The 21,712-nt window shown below is 35.0% G+C and overlaps 1 protein-coding gene across 1 annotated transcript in view; it reads left to right on the top strand.

Moving 5' to 3' along the window:
• Positions 1-21,712, top strand: part of TMPRSS15 (transmembrane serine protease 15) — a 112,413-nt gene that overhangs the window by 40,055 nt on the left and 50,646 nt on the right. Inside the window, exons 12-16 of the mRNA XM_027581781.2 lie at positions 6,424-6,529; positions 6,824-6,974; positions 10,312-10,447; positions 17,522-17,611; positions 19,191-19,316. Of these exons, the coding sequence (XP_027437582.1) occupies positions 6,424-6,529; positions 6,824-6,974; positions 10,312-10,447; positions 17,522-17,611; positions 19,191-19,316 (609 nt within the window). The remainder of the gene's footprint in view (positions 1-6,423; positions 6,530-6,823; positions 6,975-10,311; positions 10,448-17,521; positions 17,612-19,190; positions 19,317-21,712) is intronic.

Raw genomic sequence — 21,712 nt, 5'->3', positions numbered from 1 at the left:
TACTTCAACTTGATCAAAATATTGCTTAATAAAAAGTGACTACTTTTGATCTATTTTTAATCTATTTCCACAGTCATCAATAAAAGCTTCAGTTGATTAATTCTTCTACTCCTTTATTCAAGAAGTATTTTTTTTGAGCCCCAGTCCCTAATCAAGGGACTCAAAATATTATCTTTGAACAAAAATAAACCAGATTTTCTGCAATCATGGAACATATATTCGGGGGGGGAGAAACTTAAAACTAGAAACTAAGCAATGTGTATGACAAGTAATTACAATTTGTGGGTGTGCTAAATATGAATCAGTGCTCCCAGAAAATATATAGAGCTTGGTAAGGGCAATGGTGAGGGCAAGTGTGCTGAGGTGCTGTTGCAGATTAAAACAGGGTGATCAGGTGAGGTCCCATTGAAAGGTGACATTCAAATCAAAACTTTACAGAACTGAAGGAATCAGCCACACAGATTATTCTACACAGAGGGAACACGCAGAACAAAGACTTTAAAGGGAGCATGTCTGACCCGTTTGAAGCCAGGAGGCCAACATGGCTGACATGGAATAAACAAGGCCAGTAGAGTGCAGATAATAGTGGGTCTTCTATGGCTTTGGCTTTTTCCTCGGTGAAATGAAGAGCTATTGGATGTTCCTGAGCGTAGCAGTGATAGGATTCACACTGGCTGCTAGAATAGTTTATGGAAAGGCAGGAATGTTGTCAGGGAGACCAGTGGAGAGTTATTACCCAACCCAGAGAAGAGGCCACAGGACTTTCAGATCAGTGGGAGCAGACGCATTGTGGTCAGATTCTAGAAATAATCTGAAAGGAAAGGCAACAGGATTCTGCTTAATTAGTTAGCAGTGTAGAGCTATGAACAAAAATGTGTTCTGTGTAGATGGCCAATCCCATTAGACCAAACATATTCAGTACTGAAAATAATGACATGCATACTATCATACGTAGTTAATCTTCTTTGAACAAGTGACTTCCCAGAGCCTGATCCCCTGTGGATAAATTAGTAATCTGCACAGCTAAAGACCAACCCCAAAGTGATAATCACCCTAGCTCTCTGAAGAAGCCTGGCCTAAAACAGTCAAATAATTTGACCACATTTTTGTCTTTATTGTAATAAAAAAAAAAGTCTTTACCACACTTGGGCAAGAGTAGTTAGAGGAAAGTACAGAAAGCATTTATATCTATTGACTATGACAGATACCTTTTATGTAGTTGAAATCTTTGACGTTCAAATGATCATTTTTCTACTCTTATGTCATCATAATAAGAGATAAAATAATTCCACTTATATTTGAAGAATATAAGTACATTACAGGAGAAAAAATGGTTTCAGCCTGCCAGCAGATTAAATAACTAGAGAAATAGGATGAAAATGACCAAAGTGAAACAGGTTGAATGTCAGGTGGAGGTTTTAAATAGTTGGGTCGGAAATGGAGTCTCAGGAGAAAGTCCTGTAGCTGGAGTTATTTAAAATGAGCCAAGTCAGAGCAGTTCAGAGCCCACCAGGGGCAGTGGTGTAATGAGAACGGATGATAGGATTTAATAGGTTCTCTCCAACTCTCATACCAGTGATTTTATAATCTACCAGACATCCTCCCACCACACACATACACACCCAGGGGCATTTTTCTTCCAACCTGCTTTTTTATGTGTCAGAACATCCTACCTCTGAAATGGAAGAGAATTAAATCTCTCCTGCTGTTCCTCTTATCCATGCAGGGGTTTTTTGTTCTTTGCCTTCACTTTAAATGACAGAAAAGTCTAAATGAAACTGAATAAACTTTGAATTAACATTGCTTTAGGGAAGAACATCTAAGCCCCTTAGCTTTTTTGGCTCCTTCTAAAGAACTCTCTCCTGGTAGACAACGGGCTCCTAAATCTGCACTGTCAAGGCTCAGAGTTTCCCTGTACCTTCTAGAAGCAAAGGGAGTCAGTGGAGATGATGGCAATGATACAGGGCAGCATCTTGGGGTGCTCAGAACTGGCTCGTTTGTTCAGAACATTCAGAGAAAATGAGGTCAGTAACATGTGAAAACTTCAGAAATGTAAGGGTCACAAGAGGGCTAGACAGCCCAAAGAAAGTATTTCTTTGTTGGCCTTTCTCAATGAAATCATTAGTGTTTCTAACGCTTAGGGGTTAGCATAGTGTAGTAACAAAGACCATTAAAATGAGACTCTGAAGTCAGCTAGATTTAAATCAGCAGTGCAAGTTATCTCTTCTCTTTCTCCACCTTAGGTCCCTCATCTGGGAAGTGGGTTGATGAAAATAGGACCTGACTTTAGAGGCATGTTTTGAACATTAAATTGGTTACTATGTTTACGAAAGAAAGAAAGAAAGAAAAGAAAGAATGAAAAAGAAAGAAAGAAAGAGAGAAAGAAAGAGAGAAAGAAAGAGAGAAAGAAAGAAGAAAGAAAGAAGAAAGAAAGAAAGAAAGAAAGAAAGAAAGAAAGAAAGAAAGAAAGAAAGAAAGAAAGAAAGAAAGAAAGAAAGAAAGAAAGAAAGAAAGAAAGAAAGAAAGAAAGAAAGAAAGAAAGAAAGAAAGAAAGAAAGAAAGAAAATGCCTGGCACATGACAAGTGCCATATAAATGTTATGTATTATAACAATTTTCTCTTCGTGATGCAAAAGCATTCAACAGACACAAATTGGCTGTGGTGCTCTTTTAAGTGGTAGGCTGGGAGAAAAGTAGTTACATTGCTCAATTTTCAAAAGTGTGTTAAATGTCTTAGGTATTTACATTTCATTTAGCATAAATCATTTTTTCTAAAATATGATTTTTGTGTTTTCAAAGTAATATTGTCTTTATTCCCTTATCTTTCCTGTGATATTGAATGTTAGGAAATGATATTACTTTCTTATATAGATGGACATGAATTTGAAACATTCTGTAATCTAACACTTTCAATATTTATCTGCTGGGTTCAGTTAATTTTACATAGGCACTCACTACCCACAAAATGGTTTATATCAGCCTATTTTCTTTGTGAGAGGGATCTCCAACTTTCCACAAAGTTTTACTGCCTCTCTGGTTGCTGCTGTCTCTGTACCACATCAGCACATGTCCAACACTTTTTCTCCTTACCTGAAGTGTTGGATGTGAAAGGTTAGGTTTGTTTCATGGAGAAATAAAAAGAAAAAGGGATAGAAAGAAGTTGTAAGAAAAACCTAAGGCTCAAGAAAGAGGTTCACTGTATGCTTAAATTAACAAAATATATTCAGTCTTCTGAGTTTTAGGCTGACTCTGAGGTTAATTCCAAGAGTTCTCAAAGACATTTCAAGAAATTTATAGGACTTTAAAAGAAATTATCATTTGACCATAGAAATTCCCATGTGGTTATAAAAAATATCTATTTAACCATTCCTTTTGTGTATTACTTTAATAAATTTAAAATAAAAAAGCAAGTCAAATTGATGTAACAAGAATAAATTAAGCAACATTCAGCTAATCCATATTGAGAATTCAAAAATGAACCAAGTGTCGCTCTTTTCCCAAAGTCTGTTTTAAAAGTCACATGTGAACATGAATATAATACATAATAGAACAAAATAAGTAACATCAGAGAAGTACACATGCAACCCAGAATTCACAAGGAGTGGTCCCATATAATTGGGAGCACCAAGAGGAGCTTTCTAAAGGAGATGGCAATTTGATTTAATGACCTCAAAAAATTAGTAGGATTTTGACATGTACAATTGTAAAGAGTAGAGTGACATAAAAACAGGAAGAAAAAAAAGACTCAAATGTCATAAAATTGGGTGTTGAGCAAATTAAAATAATCTAATATCATAGAAGTGTTGCATATAAATAGATGAATTATAAGATGGCTAGAAAGTGACATTGAAGTCATACATAGTACAGAAGCCTCAAACTTCAGAGTAAATTTATGTTTGTTTACCAGGAAATAAGGAGATGGTAAAAGATGTTGAATAAGGGACCAGTTAGATTGTGCAGAAAGAGGCATTATTGAGCAAGAATGTTGGAAATGAAGAATTCTCATAGAGAGTTGGAGAACTATGAATGACATACACTTGGAAATAAATAGTGTCAATGTTATAACTTGAATCACAGTCCCAAGTTTTAGGATATCCACCTGGTAAGATACTCCAACACAAATATTGTGTGAACTTCTGGTTTCCATACTCTGAGTGGAACCAACAGGCTATACAGCTAATTGAGAGCTTATCAAATGGAGAAGCAATTGAAATTGTGCCATATTAAATTATTGAAGGCAAAAAGGATGGATAATCTTGAGAAGTCTTAGAAAAGGCAAAATAGTAGCCTTTAAATATTTGTAGAGTTAACATAAATTCATTTATCCTTAATGAACCCAGGAGCAAAATTAGAAAAAAATAAGCACACAATAACTTACTCTTAAAAAAAAAGAGTTTCTAATTGTGTTGAAATGAAATGGGCTGCCTTGAACACAAATGATTCCTGCTATATCTGACAGACATTAAATAGAGGTCAAGTGGCCCCCACAGGCAAAGGCTATAGATGAAATTTAAGGACAATTAGGTAGACTAAATAAATTTTTATGTAAGCAATACTCTATTTTTAAAATTCATAATTTTATGAAGAATTTCCTTCATCTTCTAATTTGTTAAGTAAGGAATTTAACTGATATCACAGAAATTGTTAACATATTATTTATTATTTTCTTAATTTTTATTTTATTATATTACTATTAATGTATTTTATTTTATATTCCAAAATATGCAATGCTATGTGATATTTAATATATTGTGCTTTTAAAAATTTATTTATGGAAAATTCATAAAGTACTATGGTCCACATAATTACATTTTATCTGAACAATGATACAAAACTCATAGCATCATAAAATCCCGTATATACTATTACTGCTTAATGTGTAAACATTAGATTAAAAATATTTCTAAATATAACTAATTGACTGAACATGGGCAAACATAAATAGTTTTTATGTTGATAATTGCTGCTAACTAGAAATATTTCTGAACAGGGTAGCCATTTCATTATTTATTCATGGCATTCAATGGAATTTTAATTATTTCCTCCCCAACTACATTCTAATCAACTAAAATTAATGTCAATTCAAAAGGGATCTGGAATTCAGCATTTAAAGGGTAGATTCTGGATCATCCTCTCTGTATCTATGCTACATTTTTTGTTAGGTTGAGTAACTGAGCACTAACTCTAGAGCTAAAAATAAGTACTCATGAAATGCCATAGCATTATCTAAAGTATAAGTAATGTGTTAATATAAAATGTTAAACATGCATTCATTTCCATTTTACATTTTATAACTTAAATCTAGTGTATGTATATTTATTAATATATTTGACCATGATTTCACCTTGATAAAAATATTCATTCTGAGGTTTTGTTGTTTTTTTTTTTTGCCTTACCAATCTAAATATAAACTGATATATCTATTGGCAGTTTTACTAGTATTTTTCTTCATATCTTATCCTTACTCTGCATGTTGTAAATGAATGAGTTTTAGTTTTTTGTTTGTTTGGTTTTTTTTGAAGATTTTATTTATCCATTTGATGGGAGAGAGAGACAGCAAGAGAGAGCACAAATCAGATTTAACCAATATTTCCTTTGCTTCATAACATATTTTGTTACATGATTCCTGCTTTCTGTCATAATATATAAGCAGCAAGCTAAGAATTAAAAAATTAAATTTCTCTAAGAAAATGTTCAAGATTATCTCACTCTAGCAATTCTTCCCACACTTCAAATGACTCAAATCATTGGTTGGAATAATGAATTCCGGACCAGAAAGCACTTTATGCAGTGGCTTGAGCTATTATAGAAAGATTTTATGTAGATTAGCAGGCTTCCTGTTCTTCTGTGATCTGATTAGCTATCATTCAAAGGAATATGGAAGATGAAACCATTATAAAATCAGGTAACTTCTTATATAGAGAAATGCAGTATAGTCAATGGAATAAAAAACTGATCTTCTTTGAAACTCTTAACGTTACCTTCAAATTTGTTTTTAAATACTTGCATATATCATGAGTTAGTCCACCAGCATATCTAAATACTCTTGTGTGATCATTGTCTCTAAAGAAGTGAATTGATAAAAACATCTAGTAAATGGGAATTAAAGTGGTATCTGGCTACAATAATATAATAAAATAATCATGTGGACTCATAAAAAGTCAGAGTTTGATATACCCTTAGCAATGCTCTAGTTCAAGGCTCTTGTTTTATAAATTGGGAGGTCCAGAGTTGAGAAGTGATTTTCCTAAATAATAATTTATTATGGCAGAGACAGTGCCTTCTGGGTTCACATCTACCTTCCTTTCTCCTCCTTATATTTTCACCTTAAAGTTGTCCCTTTCTACTTATAGCATGCTATATCTCACATAATGAAATTGCTGACAGTTAAGTGAAGTAAAAACTTCTTTTCTTGTTTTTACAGGATTTTACATTTCCACCCCAACTGGACCAGGAGGGAGACGAGAAAGAGTAGGACTCTTAAGTCTCCCTTTAGACCCCACTTTAGAACCAGTCTGCCTCAGTTTCTGGTATGTCATAGACACATGTTAAGTACTACCTTATTTAATGAGTACCATTGCCTTTGTCGCATTGCCAGGCTCATGATTTCGCTAAGACATCCCACGTTTTAATGGATTCGCTATTATTTTTCCAATTGATAAAGTAACAAAATGCTGGAAGACTCCCCCACCCCTTTACTAGCAACTCCCTCACTCAAGGAAAAAGGAAATATTCCAGAGAAAGTAAAGGATTTAGAAGAACCCTCAATTGCATTTATTCTAATATTGTAGAAATCTAATCATTTGTGCTTGTTTCCAAACTAGGTATTATATGTATGGTGAAAATGTCTATAAATTAAGCATTAATATCAGCAGCGACCAAAATATGGAGAAGACAATTTTCCAAAAGGAAGGAAATTATGGAGAAAATTGGAATTATGGACAAGTAACATTAAATGAAACAGTGGAATTTAAGGTTGGCAAAATACCTTGTGACTTATAATCCTGTGTTTGTGTTCTAAAAATGGTGATACAATTATAGTTTAAGATAATATGATGAAAAAAATTATTTTCTAAATATAGCCAAGTCATTTTCTTTACTTTCTTAATCTCTTTTTTAAAAAAATCTCTGAGTTTGGGGGACCTGGGTGGCTCAGTTGTTTAAGCATCCAACTTTTGATTTTGGCTCAGGTTGTGATCTCAGTGTCAGGAGATCAAGCCCCATGTTGGGCAACACACTGGGTGTGGAGTCTCCTTAAGATTCCCCCTCTCCCCTAGCCCCTTCTCACCCCCCACCCCCATCAGTGCATGTGTGCTCTCTCTCTCTTGCACTGTCTCTCTCTCTCTCAAAAAAACAAACAACAACCAAAAAAAAAAAAAAAAAACCTCTGAGTGCCCTTATTTTCATTTATTCACTAACTTATTTAAAAACCACTTATTCAATTCATGGTGCTCAAGCTGTGAATTGTGTAAGACTGTTGAATCACAGACCTGTACCTCTGAAACAAATAATACATTATATGTTAAAAAAAGAAGAAGAAGAAGATAGTAGGAAGGGAAAAATGAAGGGGGGGAATCGGAGGGGGAGATGAACCATGAGAGACTATGGACTCTGAGAAACAAACTGAGGATTCTAGAGGGGAGGGGGTTGGGAGGATGGGTTAACCTGGTGATGGGTATTAAAGAGGGCACGTTCTGCGTGGAGCACTGGGTGTTACATGCAAACAATGAATCATGGAACACTACATCAAAAACTAACGTTGTAATGTATGGTGACTAACATAACATAATAAAATTAAATTAAAAAAAACAATACACTTATTGAGGGGCACCTGGGTGGCTCAGTCATTGAGCATCTGCCTTCAGATGGGGATGTGATCCCAGGGTCCTGCGATCAAGCCCCACATCAGGCTCCCTGCTCAGCAGGGAGCCTGCTTCTCCCCTTCCCTGTACCCCTCCACCTCTCTTGTGCTCTCTCTTGCTATCTTCTTCTCTCGAATACATAAATAAAATCCTTAAAAAAAATAAAACCACTTATTGAGGAAAAATTTACTACATGAAAGTACTACTTATAATGATCCATAAGATCCATAGAAACTTTGTGGGATATTACAGCTTTCTTAAGCAACTTTCTAGCACATGCCAATCACGTCTTCCTATGTCCTCTGCTCGCCTAGGACTTCCAGCTTTTCACAAACACCACCTAGATCAGCCCTGCACTTTTCTAGGGAACTATCTTTTCCTATTAGAACATCCACGCCCATCAGTATCCATCCACCCTGCCCCACTTTGACTTAATCTATGTATTTCCTTTAGAAACAAATTCCATGAGCTGTATCATTGGGATGTCTCTGATCATTTATTTCACATTAAGGTGAATTAATTTTTCAGATAACAGCTTAATGTGTTTTCTTCCTAAGGGTGTTTGTAATTAAAATACAGGATAATACAGGCTAATAGTTCGACCAAATTAACAATGTTTTAATCAGTTCATTTCAGACAACAGAGTCTAACTTTCAGAATGTATATATGTGGACAGACATAGTCATAGGGAAGGCTTTAGTTTTTCCCCATGACTTTGTGGAAGGAGGCAGAAATCAAACACCTTCATCTACATTCTTTCCATCTTTCTTTCCTTCCTTCCCTTTTTCTTTTTTTTTTTCTTCTGAGTCTATCTTTTTCTTTTTTTTTTTTTTCTGTGAAGTTTTCTTCTCCAACTTTGTTTTCTGATAATCCAGGGAAGGATAAAGGAAAATGGAATATCAGGAGAATAAAGAAATGGCAGAGCAGAGAAACAAGTACAGTGGTCCCCCTTGTCCATGGGGTATATGTTCCAAGACCCCCATGGATACCATAGATACTACTGAACCCTATATATACTATGGGTTTTTTTTCTATACATACATACATACCTATGGTAACGTTTAATTTATTACTTAGGCTCAGTAAGAGATTGACAAGAATAATAATAAAATAGAACAATTATAATAATATACTGTAACAGAAGTTATGTGAATCTGGTCTCTCTCTCAAAATAGCTCATTGTATTGTACTCACCCTTCTTATGACAATGTGAAATGACAAAATTCCCACGTGATGAAATGAAGTGAGGTGAATGTTATAGGCACTGTCACATGGCCTTAGGCTACTACTGACCTTCTGACAATACCTGAAGAAGAATTGTCTGATTCAGAACCCAGATGACAGTAAGGATCTGAAATCACAGAGGGTGAAACCTCAGATAATGGGGGACTACTATATTGCAGTGGCTAATCTGGCTCAACTCACTTTTTTTTTTTTTTTAAGCAATATAACTGGATCCACTTTTTCAAGGTTAGCTTATCAGGCAGAATGAGAGCATGGAGTTCTACAAATATTTCCACCTTGGCTTTGCCACTTTGTCATGAAATCTTAAGTCACTTCAGTCTCTTTGAAATTCAGCTTGCATGTAAATGAAAGGGAGAAAATAATCCTTATTTGGAATCGTGCCTAGCATGAAGAAGGTGAAAAGAATGAACAAATGAGTGAATGGATAACTCTACAAAAGCATTGAAAAAGTTAAATGAGATAATGTATACAATGTGCCTAGCAGAGCAATTAATGTATTGTGGGTATTCTGTTTATGTCTTTCCTACACAAGAGAGGATCCAGGAAAGTTCAGCTAAAATACCCACTGTCTTTAAGAACCTAATAGGTTTCATCTGCCACTGAAACTTTCTTCCAAGTCTGGGTCTGTATCCTCTGGCCATTACCCTCACACAGTATCCCACACCAGCTTCCTGGGTGAACTATGACCAGTACTAGTTGGCCCTGAATTATCATATTATACTCATATTTTCTCCTGTCCCTTTCTTTTCTCATTTAAATTATCTAGTAGGTGTGACTTTTCTTTAGGGCCCCTATGTTATAAGAAGGCAGACAGCTACCTGGATTTCTAAAATTGTTGAGGGGAGGAGTCTGTGAGAAGATTGCTGTCCCTTGCCAGAAAATGTGGATGCGTGACAGAGTACATTAGAGTATGACAAATCATGAGAGAGACAGAGATAGAGACATAAAGAAACTGTGGCAATATTGCATAACTCAGAAGGAAGACACTAGTGAAAATTTAGATTAGTATAAACACATAAGTAGGGAGGTGGGCTCAGCAGAAGGATTATAAAAAGCAGGATCTATCAATATTTCACTATATAGAAACTTGTCCTCTTATATTTGGAGTTGATAATACTGATTCCCCAGCAAATACTGGGCCACAGGAAGAATCAAATCAGAGAAGATTAGAGTAGAATGATTTCATATCCCTCTCTGAATTGCAGGTTGCTTTTAATGCTTTTAAAAACCAGATCCTGAGTGATATAGCATTGGACGACATTAGCCTAACATATGGGATTTGCAATGTGAGTCTTTATCCAGAACCAACTTTGGTCCCAACTCCTCCACCAGAACTTCCTAGTAAGTAACTATAACATGTATTTTACCAATTAAAGCATTAATATTTTCAAGTAGATATTCCTTTGGCCTTTTAAATTATCTCAGCCTAATGTTATTTTTTCACTAAAAATTGAAGACTCCAAAATATAAATAAAATGGAAGCTAGCAAAATATTATGTTATACATACACTCACAGAAAATCACTCACTACTTTGTTATGCATCATATTTATAATAATTTTAGTATATTTTTATTTTTTTAAATAACGAAGGTGCTGACTTCCATTTTGTTTTCACTAGAATACAAAATAATGCTGCATTGGCCGTGTGGCAGGCAGACAGTTTTTTGGAAGAAGCCTTAAGATTCTCATGGTTTTCTTAAAGAATGATGTTAAGATCAAAGAGGAGTTTGGTTAAACTTGAGATGCACCCAGCCTATTTCCAGAATAATTTAATAATAATTATTGGGCCTGGACTTTGACTATACAGACCAAGATCACACAATTTTTTTTTTTTTTTTATCCTGGAATGATGCCTTTGTAAGGCCCTGCAATGTGCTCCCTTCATGGAGCCACTAACGTGTTGCAGCTGAGCAGTATCCAGGATTTCCCATGCCCTTTGGAGTCTTTTAACACAAAAGAACAAATCTAGTCTGTATCTACCTGTGCTCTTAATTGAAATTGGAAACTTACATTTCAGAGGAAAAAGAGGCATTACTACCCATCTTATAATGTCAAAGAAGACAATAACTTCATACCACTTTCTAACTATGGGATTTGAAAGGAAAAAAACCATATCATGATAAATTATATCAAACATATATTTTGCCTCTACTGGGATGTCTTCACTGCACTGTAGTTTTGATGTAAAAAAATCCCTTTTATCTTTGGATTATGGCAGTTGGAAACTGATCTGGTTCTACAGCTTTGCTTATGTCATACCTCATGGGTGTTTTTTTTTTCTGCCATGGATCTGAGCCCCCAAACTCAGCACTTTTTCCATTTTTCATTTCCTTCCAAGTGCACTTGAAACTCTTCCCATAATCACATCAGCTAATCAACGTGGAGAACATACCTAAATTTGACTTTACTTCTAAAACTATAAGTTTTTCTGCTGTCAATCTTTAAGTTAAAAAAAAAAAGAAAGTAGACTTCTCAGATGAGGGTTTTTAACAATTCAAAAGCTCTAAAGATAAATGACTGGTGTTTGAGAATGGATAACAAGTGAGCTGCCATTAAGATGAGGATAGTAATTACATTGCCATACTGGTTCCATGCCACTGTATTGAATGTGCACTTACATTCTACCAAAAGGCTAGTTTACACGTAACATCTTTTGTATTAACATGTTTAGATGTTTGTATGGGTTATACATAAATTCCTCAGTATTTCAAACATTCATTCAAATTTTATAAATAGCTACTATGTACAGAGCACTGCACCAGAAATATAATATGTAGCAATAACCAATGCATGGAAAAAATAAATATAATCCATGTAAAGAAATACTTGAGGCAATATATAATTATGTGCCCCTAAAAGTAATAAATGAGAAAAGTAAGTGATAGACTTTTGAGAAGAAAGTGTGAACTGGAGAAAGCTTTAAGGAAACATTAAGGGACAGTAGGACACTCATAAAATTGAAACAAAAGCAGAAAAGTAGCATGCCTTCTCACATATATTGGCCACAAAATTGAGGCAAGAAGTGAGTGTCATGACACCAAACTCTGGGCCTCATTCACCTTTGCTTCACCAGTATCTGACTGCTCCCTAACATTACAGAAATAGATAATCAAAAAATATTAGTAGATATGAACTAAGTCTCTCTCTTTTTATGTTGGCTGTAATTTTCTTTTGGTGACACAAACATTTTTGTCAAACAAAATTTTGTTACCAGAACTAAATTTTGGAAATGAAGGAAGGGATGGGATGGAGCAAAACCCAACATGAATGCAATAATTTGGGCCATCTGGCATTGTTTAAAAATAATTGCTTCACTTCATTTTGTGTGGGTGCCCCATACTGTACCTGTCTATCATATAAAACATTCTCATGCAAAAAAACATTAAGAAATAGTCTAATTATTAAAGTCATTACTGGTTTGATAAATAATTCCTATGGCTACCAAATACTAGAAACATCTTGCTATTTTGACATTTCAATCATGTAAAACAATTTTCATAATCCTTTCTGCCAGTGTGTTCCTCTATTCATCAATAAGTGGTCAAGAAGCAAGATTTTCTAGTAGAAGTAACAGTTTCATAGGCTTGATATTTTTCAAATAACAATCTTACCATTATCTGAAATAGAAGATGTGAAATAACTTTTGTACATAATATCATACATACAAATAAAACTTTAATATAATTTCCCATATTAAAATTTGAACTATATAACCTATACAGTCCTCATAGCTATTCTAGTCAAAAAGGGGGGGAAAAAATAACACTTCAATGTCAAGGAAGCATGATATCTGCATATTTTAACAATAGGGAAATTATAATGGTAGAATAACCTATCTGCTTTTAAGTATAAACTTTAGAATTTGCCCAAAGCATATTTGTTCCAGTTTCCAAATGGCTCACTTCAGGGCAATATTTAGCACAGCAGAAAATGTTAATTACCATCAAATACATTCTGAACAATTTCATTCTAATGCCATTTGCAACTGGTTCAGTGAAATTCTTATTTGAGCAGAGCTTTTCTTGTTCCAGGTCACTGATTTGTTTAAGCAGAAATAAAAGGAAACCATGGCTGACTGGCTAATAGCCTTTCTTTGGCTCTTACAGAGCATTTAAATAAGAAAATAATCCCAGACCAGTAGCTGACTAACAAAATTCCTCCCTTGTTCCTAGGGATTCACATTGTGCCTAGTTTGGGGAAATGTTAATTTCAGTTTTCATAACTATAGGGATTCTTCCATTCTGTGACTTCGATCACTTACTGCTGCATTAGCTCTACAGTTGTTGCCCTATGGCATTAACACAAATAATTTAAATGTGGAGATTGTATCGAGAACACTTTTAAAAAGTAAACATTCCATTTACACAAATATTATGTTAATTTGCAACACAATTTGGGTGATTGATGGCAAGATACCTACTAAATAGAATAGGTATATATAAAAAGGAATCCACACTTCAGGCCCCTAACTTATTTCTGTGGCTGTTAAAAATATTTAAGAAAAAAAATACAAACTATAGTTCTAGATATTTTAAGTCACTCTTTATTTCCACAATTTTTCTCTATTTGGCCATTATTTAGGCCATTTTCCATTTCCAAAGACAAAATCAATGTTAATTTGGATAATTTCACAGACAGGACATTATATTTTGAGCTAAATAATCTAACTTTAGTTCTTCGTATAGAAATGAATCGGTACCTATCTACTTGTCTTATATGATGGCTATATTCTTGCAGAGCTGCTTGCCTTATGTATCATTAAGTGTGACTTGATATTTAAATCCCTAGAAAATTCCATTTTAAGTGCACTCATATGCTCCTGTGTCAGTATGTTTTTGTCTCTTCCTTTTTATCTTTTTACCTTTAAAACTAATAGCCTGTTCATTGGCTAGATTGCTATTCATTACAAATAAAATGTAGAGTATAAGGAATGAAAATTTGAACATCGTTGTCATAAATTTAAGGTAAATATTAGTATCATGGCTGGTCACTAGAACCTGTGAATGGAACATAAATTTTGATAAACTGAACACAAAATTTTCATGGGATATTCCATTTTATACTACAATCTGAATTTTTTAAAATGTTATCTGTAATAGTGTAGGACTTATCTATTAGTATGATGATGAAAAATAATGCTGATTTTAACAATATTCAAGCATCAATGTAAGATACTATTTCTCAAGGTACATCTATTGTTTTGTCACAAATACCTTTTATTTGAACCCTCTTTTTGTAAGTGGGAGCTGGGCTCTTCTCTTTTTCACCTCATATTAACACATATCTCATGAACGTCAGAGGCTTAAGCATGGATTAAAAATGACATGCCTCAGAGAAAATATCTGTCCTTGACAACCACTTTGCAAAATACTGCATGCTATTTACATACTGTTATGTAGTGAAAATCCCTGCTGGCATAGTAAGGAATTCACCAGAATACAAATCTTTGAGAACAGCTTCAAGAAAAAGAAAAATGAAAAAGTTTCACTACTCTAAGTGAATAGAGTTCCCAGTACCAGACAGACTATTTAACTCTCATTCTCTGGGTGGAGAGCATTTATCTAATGATACAGTATGACTGTGGTACCCAGAAGTACATTTTATGAGTCTTTGGCCCCTCTATTAAGAAGCATATGCTGTATCTCTACTAAAGCAATACCACCATTAAAATAAATGTGTCTTCATATTTAGAATGGCTGAAAGTGCTTTTTCCAATTTGTTACCACTGTTTATATACAGAGCGTAACTGATATATCTTATCAGGCCAAGGATCAGAGATATCTTACTGGTCAGTTATTTGACATGAAATTATATCTGAGATTCGTTTCAACAAAGTAATTCTTAAGTATTTCAGAAGAATGAATTTTCTAAGACTTCTATTTAGTGGAGAAATGCTAAGTGAACTGTCTTGACAGGCTTAATAATTACATTTGACAACATTTTTGTCCTAGGTGTGTATTTATTAAAGTCCTACTTACTCATCTATATATAATATGACGTACTGTTGTGTTCAATTCTGTGAAAATTCAATACATTCTCCAAAATGTCAGCTATTTATTAGGAGAAGACAGTTTTGAGATTTTCCCATTCCTTGAAGAGAAAATAAGAATGATGGCTTAAAAATCAACAACAACAAAATGAAAACAAATCCACTGGCCACACTGGCCATATCTAAACTAGTGAAATAGAAGAACTGATTTTCTCCAATCTGCAATCTGCAATGTTAATTTTGCCCCTGCAGAGTTTTTATACTTCCCCGTTAATTTCCCAGAGACTTGAAGGGAGCATTTCATGGCACTAAGAGTTACTAAAATTAAATGAGTTGTGTGTAAGTGGGAGTTGAGGGATTGTAGTAGATACTTCTTCAGAAATCTTTCCCAGGCAATTACTCATGTAATCAAGAAGAATATTGACCTCAGAGATAAGATCATACAGTTCTCTGGCCTTACCTTCACCCTTTCCAGTGGAGAACCTGCCATTCTTCCCCCTTATCACTGTTTCTTTGGTTCAAATACCTTCTTTAGCACCCTATGTATAGTGCCTGCTGCCTTCTAAATCTATCCATCATTGACCTTACTTGTTAGTACTTTGCTTTTTGTTCCCTTCTGCCTTCCTTCTCTTTGTCTCTACCTAACAAGTGTATGTCACATACCTTCAAGTGGCACTTACTGAGACACAGCCTAAACCCTGTCTATGGCTTACACCAGACGGTGGAAATGACGCAGAGTTTAATTAACCTAATAGGAAGACGTATTGAGGGAGAAACTTGAGACGAACTCAACTGAAGTCTTGACTTTGACAGTAAATGGATGTGCATGGCATTAGCAAGTAACTGAATGCCTCCGATGCTTATATTGTCCATTTAAAATTGAAATAATAAAAGTAATTACCAAATCCACAAGTGTGTATTGAAAATCTGAATACTGAATATGCCAGGGAATGTGTAGGCACTTTTCATAATTATGTCTGATTTTTTTATAACAACCCTGAAAATCTCTAATACATATCTCTTTCATACCTGAGAAAACCAACTCTCAAAAAGACAAATAGCAAATTCAGGGTGACGATATTAACCCACCAGCTCCAAAACATCTACCTTTTATATACCATGTCCTCTCCCCAGATGAGACAAGAGGTTTTTTTTATTCTTGCTAAGTTCATCTGGGTCTGGACCAGCCTGCCCCAGAGACCGTGAGAGATACACCAGGCTCCACCACCTTACAGGACAGGATGGGGTAGCAGCCCTACCATTGAACCACAACAAACGCTTCTCTCTGTCCATTTATATACATGATGAAGCCCAAATTTAAGATGCTTATTACGGACAAATTTGGAAGAAGCACATGAATTGAAAAGATCTACATAAGTGAGGCAGAAGCCATGTAAAGAGAGACCCAAGAAGAGGGTATGACTGAAGGCATTGTTGTAGGTGTAGAGACATTTAATTCTCTCTTATAATCTGATTTCTATCTTACTGGAGTAAATAACTTCAGCATTATCTCCCTTTAAATAGAAAAAAATATATACTTACCTCAGTTCCCTATGTTCTTACAATTAGGTTACTTTTATTCTTTTGATTTTAAACATAACATGTCAATACAAATAAGAATAGAATTAGGATCCTTTAAATAGATGATGAGTTTTTATATTACTTTAGAATTTTTTTCGAGTAAGCAGGAAGATAAATATACAATAGGTTAAAAATTTCATGAAGTTAATCTGCCAACTTAAATCATCTTAGTTTTAACTAGAATTTTGTCTAATAAAATTTTTCCCAACCTGACTCCTGGACAATGTTAAATAACAGACCAGTCTTGAGCAATTATTTAGCAAGAGGAGTTTCAGTTTGTCTCCCTTTCTTAACAGTAAGACATCTCAGTATACAAGATGATGGCGCTCCCTCTCTACTGAAAAAAAAGGGGGGGAGAAAAAAGTAGGAAAACAAAAAGAGAAAAACATAAGAAAGCAGAATGAGTGATTTACTCACCCTTCTCATAAGAGAATGTCAAATATAAGATTTTTTCCATTATCAAGATTCATTATTTTCTATAGCAGGGAGTTGGTACCTTATTTCATAAAGCCTATGTATAAAAGATGTTCAGCAAATTTATTCCTGCCCAAATAATTTTGGGAAATGCTGCATACGATTATGCCTTCTTGGAGATTCAAAGAACTTAACAGTATTTAAGGTTTTGAGAAGTTCTTCTCAAAAAAGAAGTAAAGAGACCTGTTAACCTACAGTTTTCCCTTACTTAAGTTGCAAGGTTTGCTTTTACACAAACTATAAATTCTCTCTCTCAAAACCAGTATTCCAAGAAATATAATTGGGAATTTGCTGACATATAATATTATCTCTCTGAAATTAGCTTTGTGTTACTAATGATTTTTCATTGTTTTCCTTTTCTCCTTTTCAGCGGACTGTGGAGGACCTTTTGAACTGTGGGAGCCAAATACAACATTCACTTCCATGAACTTTCCAAACAGCTACCCTAACCAGGCTTTCTGTGAGTCATTTTCTCCCCAAGCCATGAAAAACAGATGTATATGTCAAGGCTAGATTCCCCCTTTGACACAGCAAAGTGGATTATAAACTTGCCAAACCTGAGTACACCTACTGTCTAGGAGATTGCATAATATAATGATAACAACAACAACAGTAATATTTACTAATTTATTTAGCATTTATTTTGTGCTAGACACTGTGTAGTGCTTATTATATTATTACAGTTCAATTCTTACAATAATTCTTTGAAGCAGGTGTTATTATTATAATTCTTAAATTTAAAAATTGAACAAAACCAGAGTGTGAAAGTACCTTACTCCAGGTACTGCTCCCTTAATGACTCTTCTTGATTGTACGTACAATGTCTATACTATAGAAAACAAGTTTGCAATTCCATAAAGTCAGAGGAAAGTATAAAAAGTAAAGGGTCAGTTGTGACATCCACACCTTTTGTAAATATAGATTAGTGTCAATAAATCATGCAGCTAGAGTAATGTAGTTAGAATCTCAGTATAAAAGATGAAATAGGGGCACCTGTGTGGCTCAGTCAGTTAAGTGTCCGACTCTTGATTTCGGCTCAGGTCATGATCACAGGGTCATGAGGTTGAGCCTCATGTCAGGCTCCGCACTCAGTGGGGAGTCTGCTTGAGGATTCTCTCATATTCTCTCTGCCCCTCCCCCCACTTGCACACTCTCTCTCTTTCTCTCTCTAAAACAAATAAATAAATCTTTTTTAAAAAGATGAAATAATGAGGATTTACTAAAAAATCTTAAGTCTGAGGGACTAGTTTGATAAAACTGCACAGAGCCTATCTCTTGGTCAATATTCTTAACTGGAGGAACAGTACAGCCTAGAAATTGTATTAAAAATGCGAATTCCCCAGCCCAGCCTACAAATGTTCCTCTTCAGTAGGTCTGGGAAACAGACTTGTTCCTCCCATGGCTGCACCTAAGATAGCAACACCAATCTAAATGGGGAAATCTACCAGTGAAAGAAATGCCCTAACAACAGTGAAAAATGTGTTGTTAGAAAATGTCAACTTTTCTTTCTTCAAATGACCCAGAGATAAGGAAGTAACACTTTCATAGGAGAATAGAGCCACAATTCCAGGGACTTATCTGATCCAAAAAAACAAACAGCCATGAATCTCATTTGACTTGTATGGGGAACCAGAGATTACCATCTCTATTTCACACTGAAGACATCTTTTAAACCTATCATTTGTACAACGTAATGATCTAAACATTCTGGAAGTCAGGGGGATATTAAAAGAACAATTTAAAGAAATTTATTAAATTTATTGATTTATTAAATATTTATTGGGCACTTTATTTTTTAGGCACTGAAATGAGAAAAGAAGAAACAAACATAGTGCCATCTAGATGAAGAGGTAGATAAGTTGTCAGGCTTTACAAATGCCCAGGCTATTGTAACAGTAAGGGAAAAGCCAGGATGCCGTGGAGGGACATGAGAGGTTCATGTGAAAATTCAGAGAAATTTGAAATTCTCAAGAGAGTGAAGCTTTTGAGGGAAATCAAAGGAACCGTGTTCTAAACTGTTGTCATGTATTACTTTTAAGGTGTTTGGAATTTAAATGCACAAGAGGGAAAGAATATACAACTTCATTTTCAAGAATTCGACTTAGAAAATATTGCAGATGTAGTGGAAATCAGAGATGGAAGAGGAGATGACTCTTTGCTCTTAGGTAAGTCTGCAGTTTAAATACTGTGAAAGTTGTATGGCTCAAGACATTGGATTGATGGCGAGAGCATTTCCCAATAACTGTAATCACTCTTTCACAACCAGCAAAATGAAATTATAACAGCAGAATAACATGTCAGATTTTATGTGGAGCTTCCAAAATGAGAGTATTTGCAATAATAACAGAGTAATATTCTTCTTGAGCATTCTTGGCAAACCAGAATTAATATTTTTGCGTGAACAGTTTCTACCAGCTATATTAATTTACTACAGCAAGCAATACCCCTTGGAGACTAAGAGCTAAAAGACATATATTACTCAATTTAATATGCCTTATGTGTACATCATATTTCCAAAAATAGCTATTAAATCCAGTTTTGTTTCACTTCAAACTAAAGGAACAAATTGTGTTTTATGCAAAATTTTTTTATGATTTTTTATTTACATTTCATTATTACTCTGATTGTCTGTGTCTCTAGCACTAGCTGCTTCTATATAAGTATCTGAGAATGATTCAAATATTGACCAAAGTTGATTTTTCCCTATCTTCTACTGATTAATAATTTTTTTAAATAAACATGGGGGGAAAGTGTACTATCCTAGAGGAAATTCTTGTATGTAAGTCATAAAATACACGGTAACATAATAAAGATCTATCAATCTAATGTAATAGCTAATATCCTATTTAACTACTACGAGTTTTTTTAATTTTTTATTGTTATGTTAATCACCATATATTACATAATTTGTTTTGGTGTACTGTTCCATGATTCATTGTTTGTTCATAACACCCAGTGCTCCATGCAGAATGTGCCCTCCTCAATACCCATCACCAGGCTAACCCATCCCCCCACCCTCCTCCCCTCCAGAAACCTCAGTTTGTTTTTCAGAGTCCATCATCTCTCCTGGTTCGTCTCCCCCTCTGACTTACTCCCCTTCATTCTTCCTCTCCTGCTATCTTCTTCTTTTTCTTTTTTCTTAAAATATGTTGCGTTATTTGTTTCAGAAGTACAGATCTGTGATTCAACAGTCTTACACAATTCACAGCGCTCACCGTAGCACATATCTTCCCCAATGTCCATCACCCAGCCACCCCATCCCTCCAACCCCCGACCACTCCAGCAACCCTCAGTTTGTTCCTGAGATTAAGAATTCCTCATATCAGTGAGGTCATAGGATACATCTCTTTCTCTGATTGACTTATTTCACTCAGCATAACACACTCCAGTTCCATCCACGTCGTTGCAAATGGCAAGATCTCATTCCTTTTGATGGCTGCATAATATTCCATTGTGTATATATACCACCTCTTCTTTATCCATTCATCTGTCGATGGACATCTTGGCTCTTTCCACAGTTTGGCTATTGTGGACATTGCTGCTATAAACATTGGGGTGCACGTACCCCTTCGGGTCTCTACATTTGTATCTTTGGGGTAAATACCCAGTAGTGCAATTGCTGGATCGAATGGTAGCTCTAATTTTAACTGTTTGAGGAACCTCCATACTGTTTTCCAGAGGGGTTGCACCAGCTTGCATTCCCACCAACAGTGTAGGAGGGTTAAGACAGTGTCTCTTGATAAATAATACATTAAATTATGAAAATGCTTATAGGGTCAACTGGAGTGCATGAAACAACACACTTCACAAGTAAAAGTGTTTTATCAAACGGTGCTTTGGACTCATATTAATCATTTCCTACAAAATCTGGCCAGGTAGCTATGCAATCAGGATGCAATCTCATGAATGTGACAACCAATGGTGGAAGACCAGAGGGAGCTTTCTATAGCAGTACAGGGGCAGGGTGGGGGAGAGAGTTCCCAGTGATATAATCCATCACTACTTACACAAGTTTCTTCAGCAAAATCCCACAAAATTCTAAAGTTCAGGCTTCCTAGAAGAGGATTTTGAGAGCACACACAGAAGACATCAACAATGAAAATCTCGGTGGGCCTGGGAGGCTAGTGTTAATAAGAACTGAGGAAATTTAAATTTGATTTTTATATACATAGTTATGAACACATTTTGAGTTGTTTTCCCATTTTTAGTTCATATTGTCCTAATGAAAATTTCAGTGTTCTCATGATCTAAGAAGAATTCATTTTCATCATTTCACCTCTTAATATTTACATTAATCATTGAAAAGTAAATAAGAATTCCAGAGGATCTCAGAATCATAGTTTTGAAATTGTAGGCAAGAAGTTCTTTTGAAACATAGTCACTTTCAGGGATTCTAATATATAACATATCTAATAATGTGATGGGTGCCTAGGCGGCTCAGTCAGTTAAGCATCCAACTTTTGATTTGAGCTCAGGTCATGATCTCAAGGTTATTAGATCGAGCCCTGCACTGGGCTCTGCACTGGACGTGGATCATGCTTAAGAGTCTCTCCCTCTACCC

The sequence above is a fragment of the Zalophus californianus genome, chromosome 1 (assembly GCF_009762305.2).
Source record: "Zalophus californianus isolate mZalCal1 chromosome 1, mZalCal1.pri.v2, whole genome shotgun sequence".
NCBI classification, from domain to species: Eukaryota; Metazoa; Chordata; class Mammalia; order Carnivora; family Otariidae; genus Zalophus; species Zalophus californianus.
This window is presented reverse-complemented; position numbering and strand designations above follow the sequence as displayed.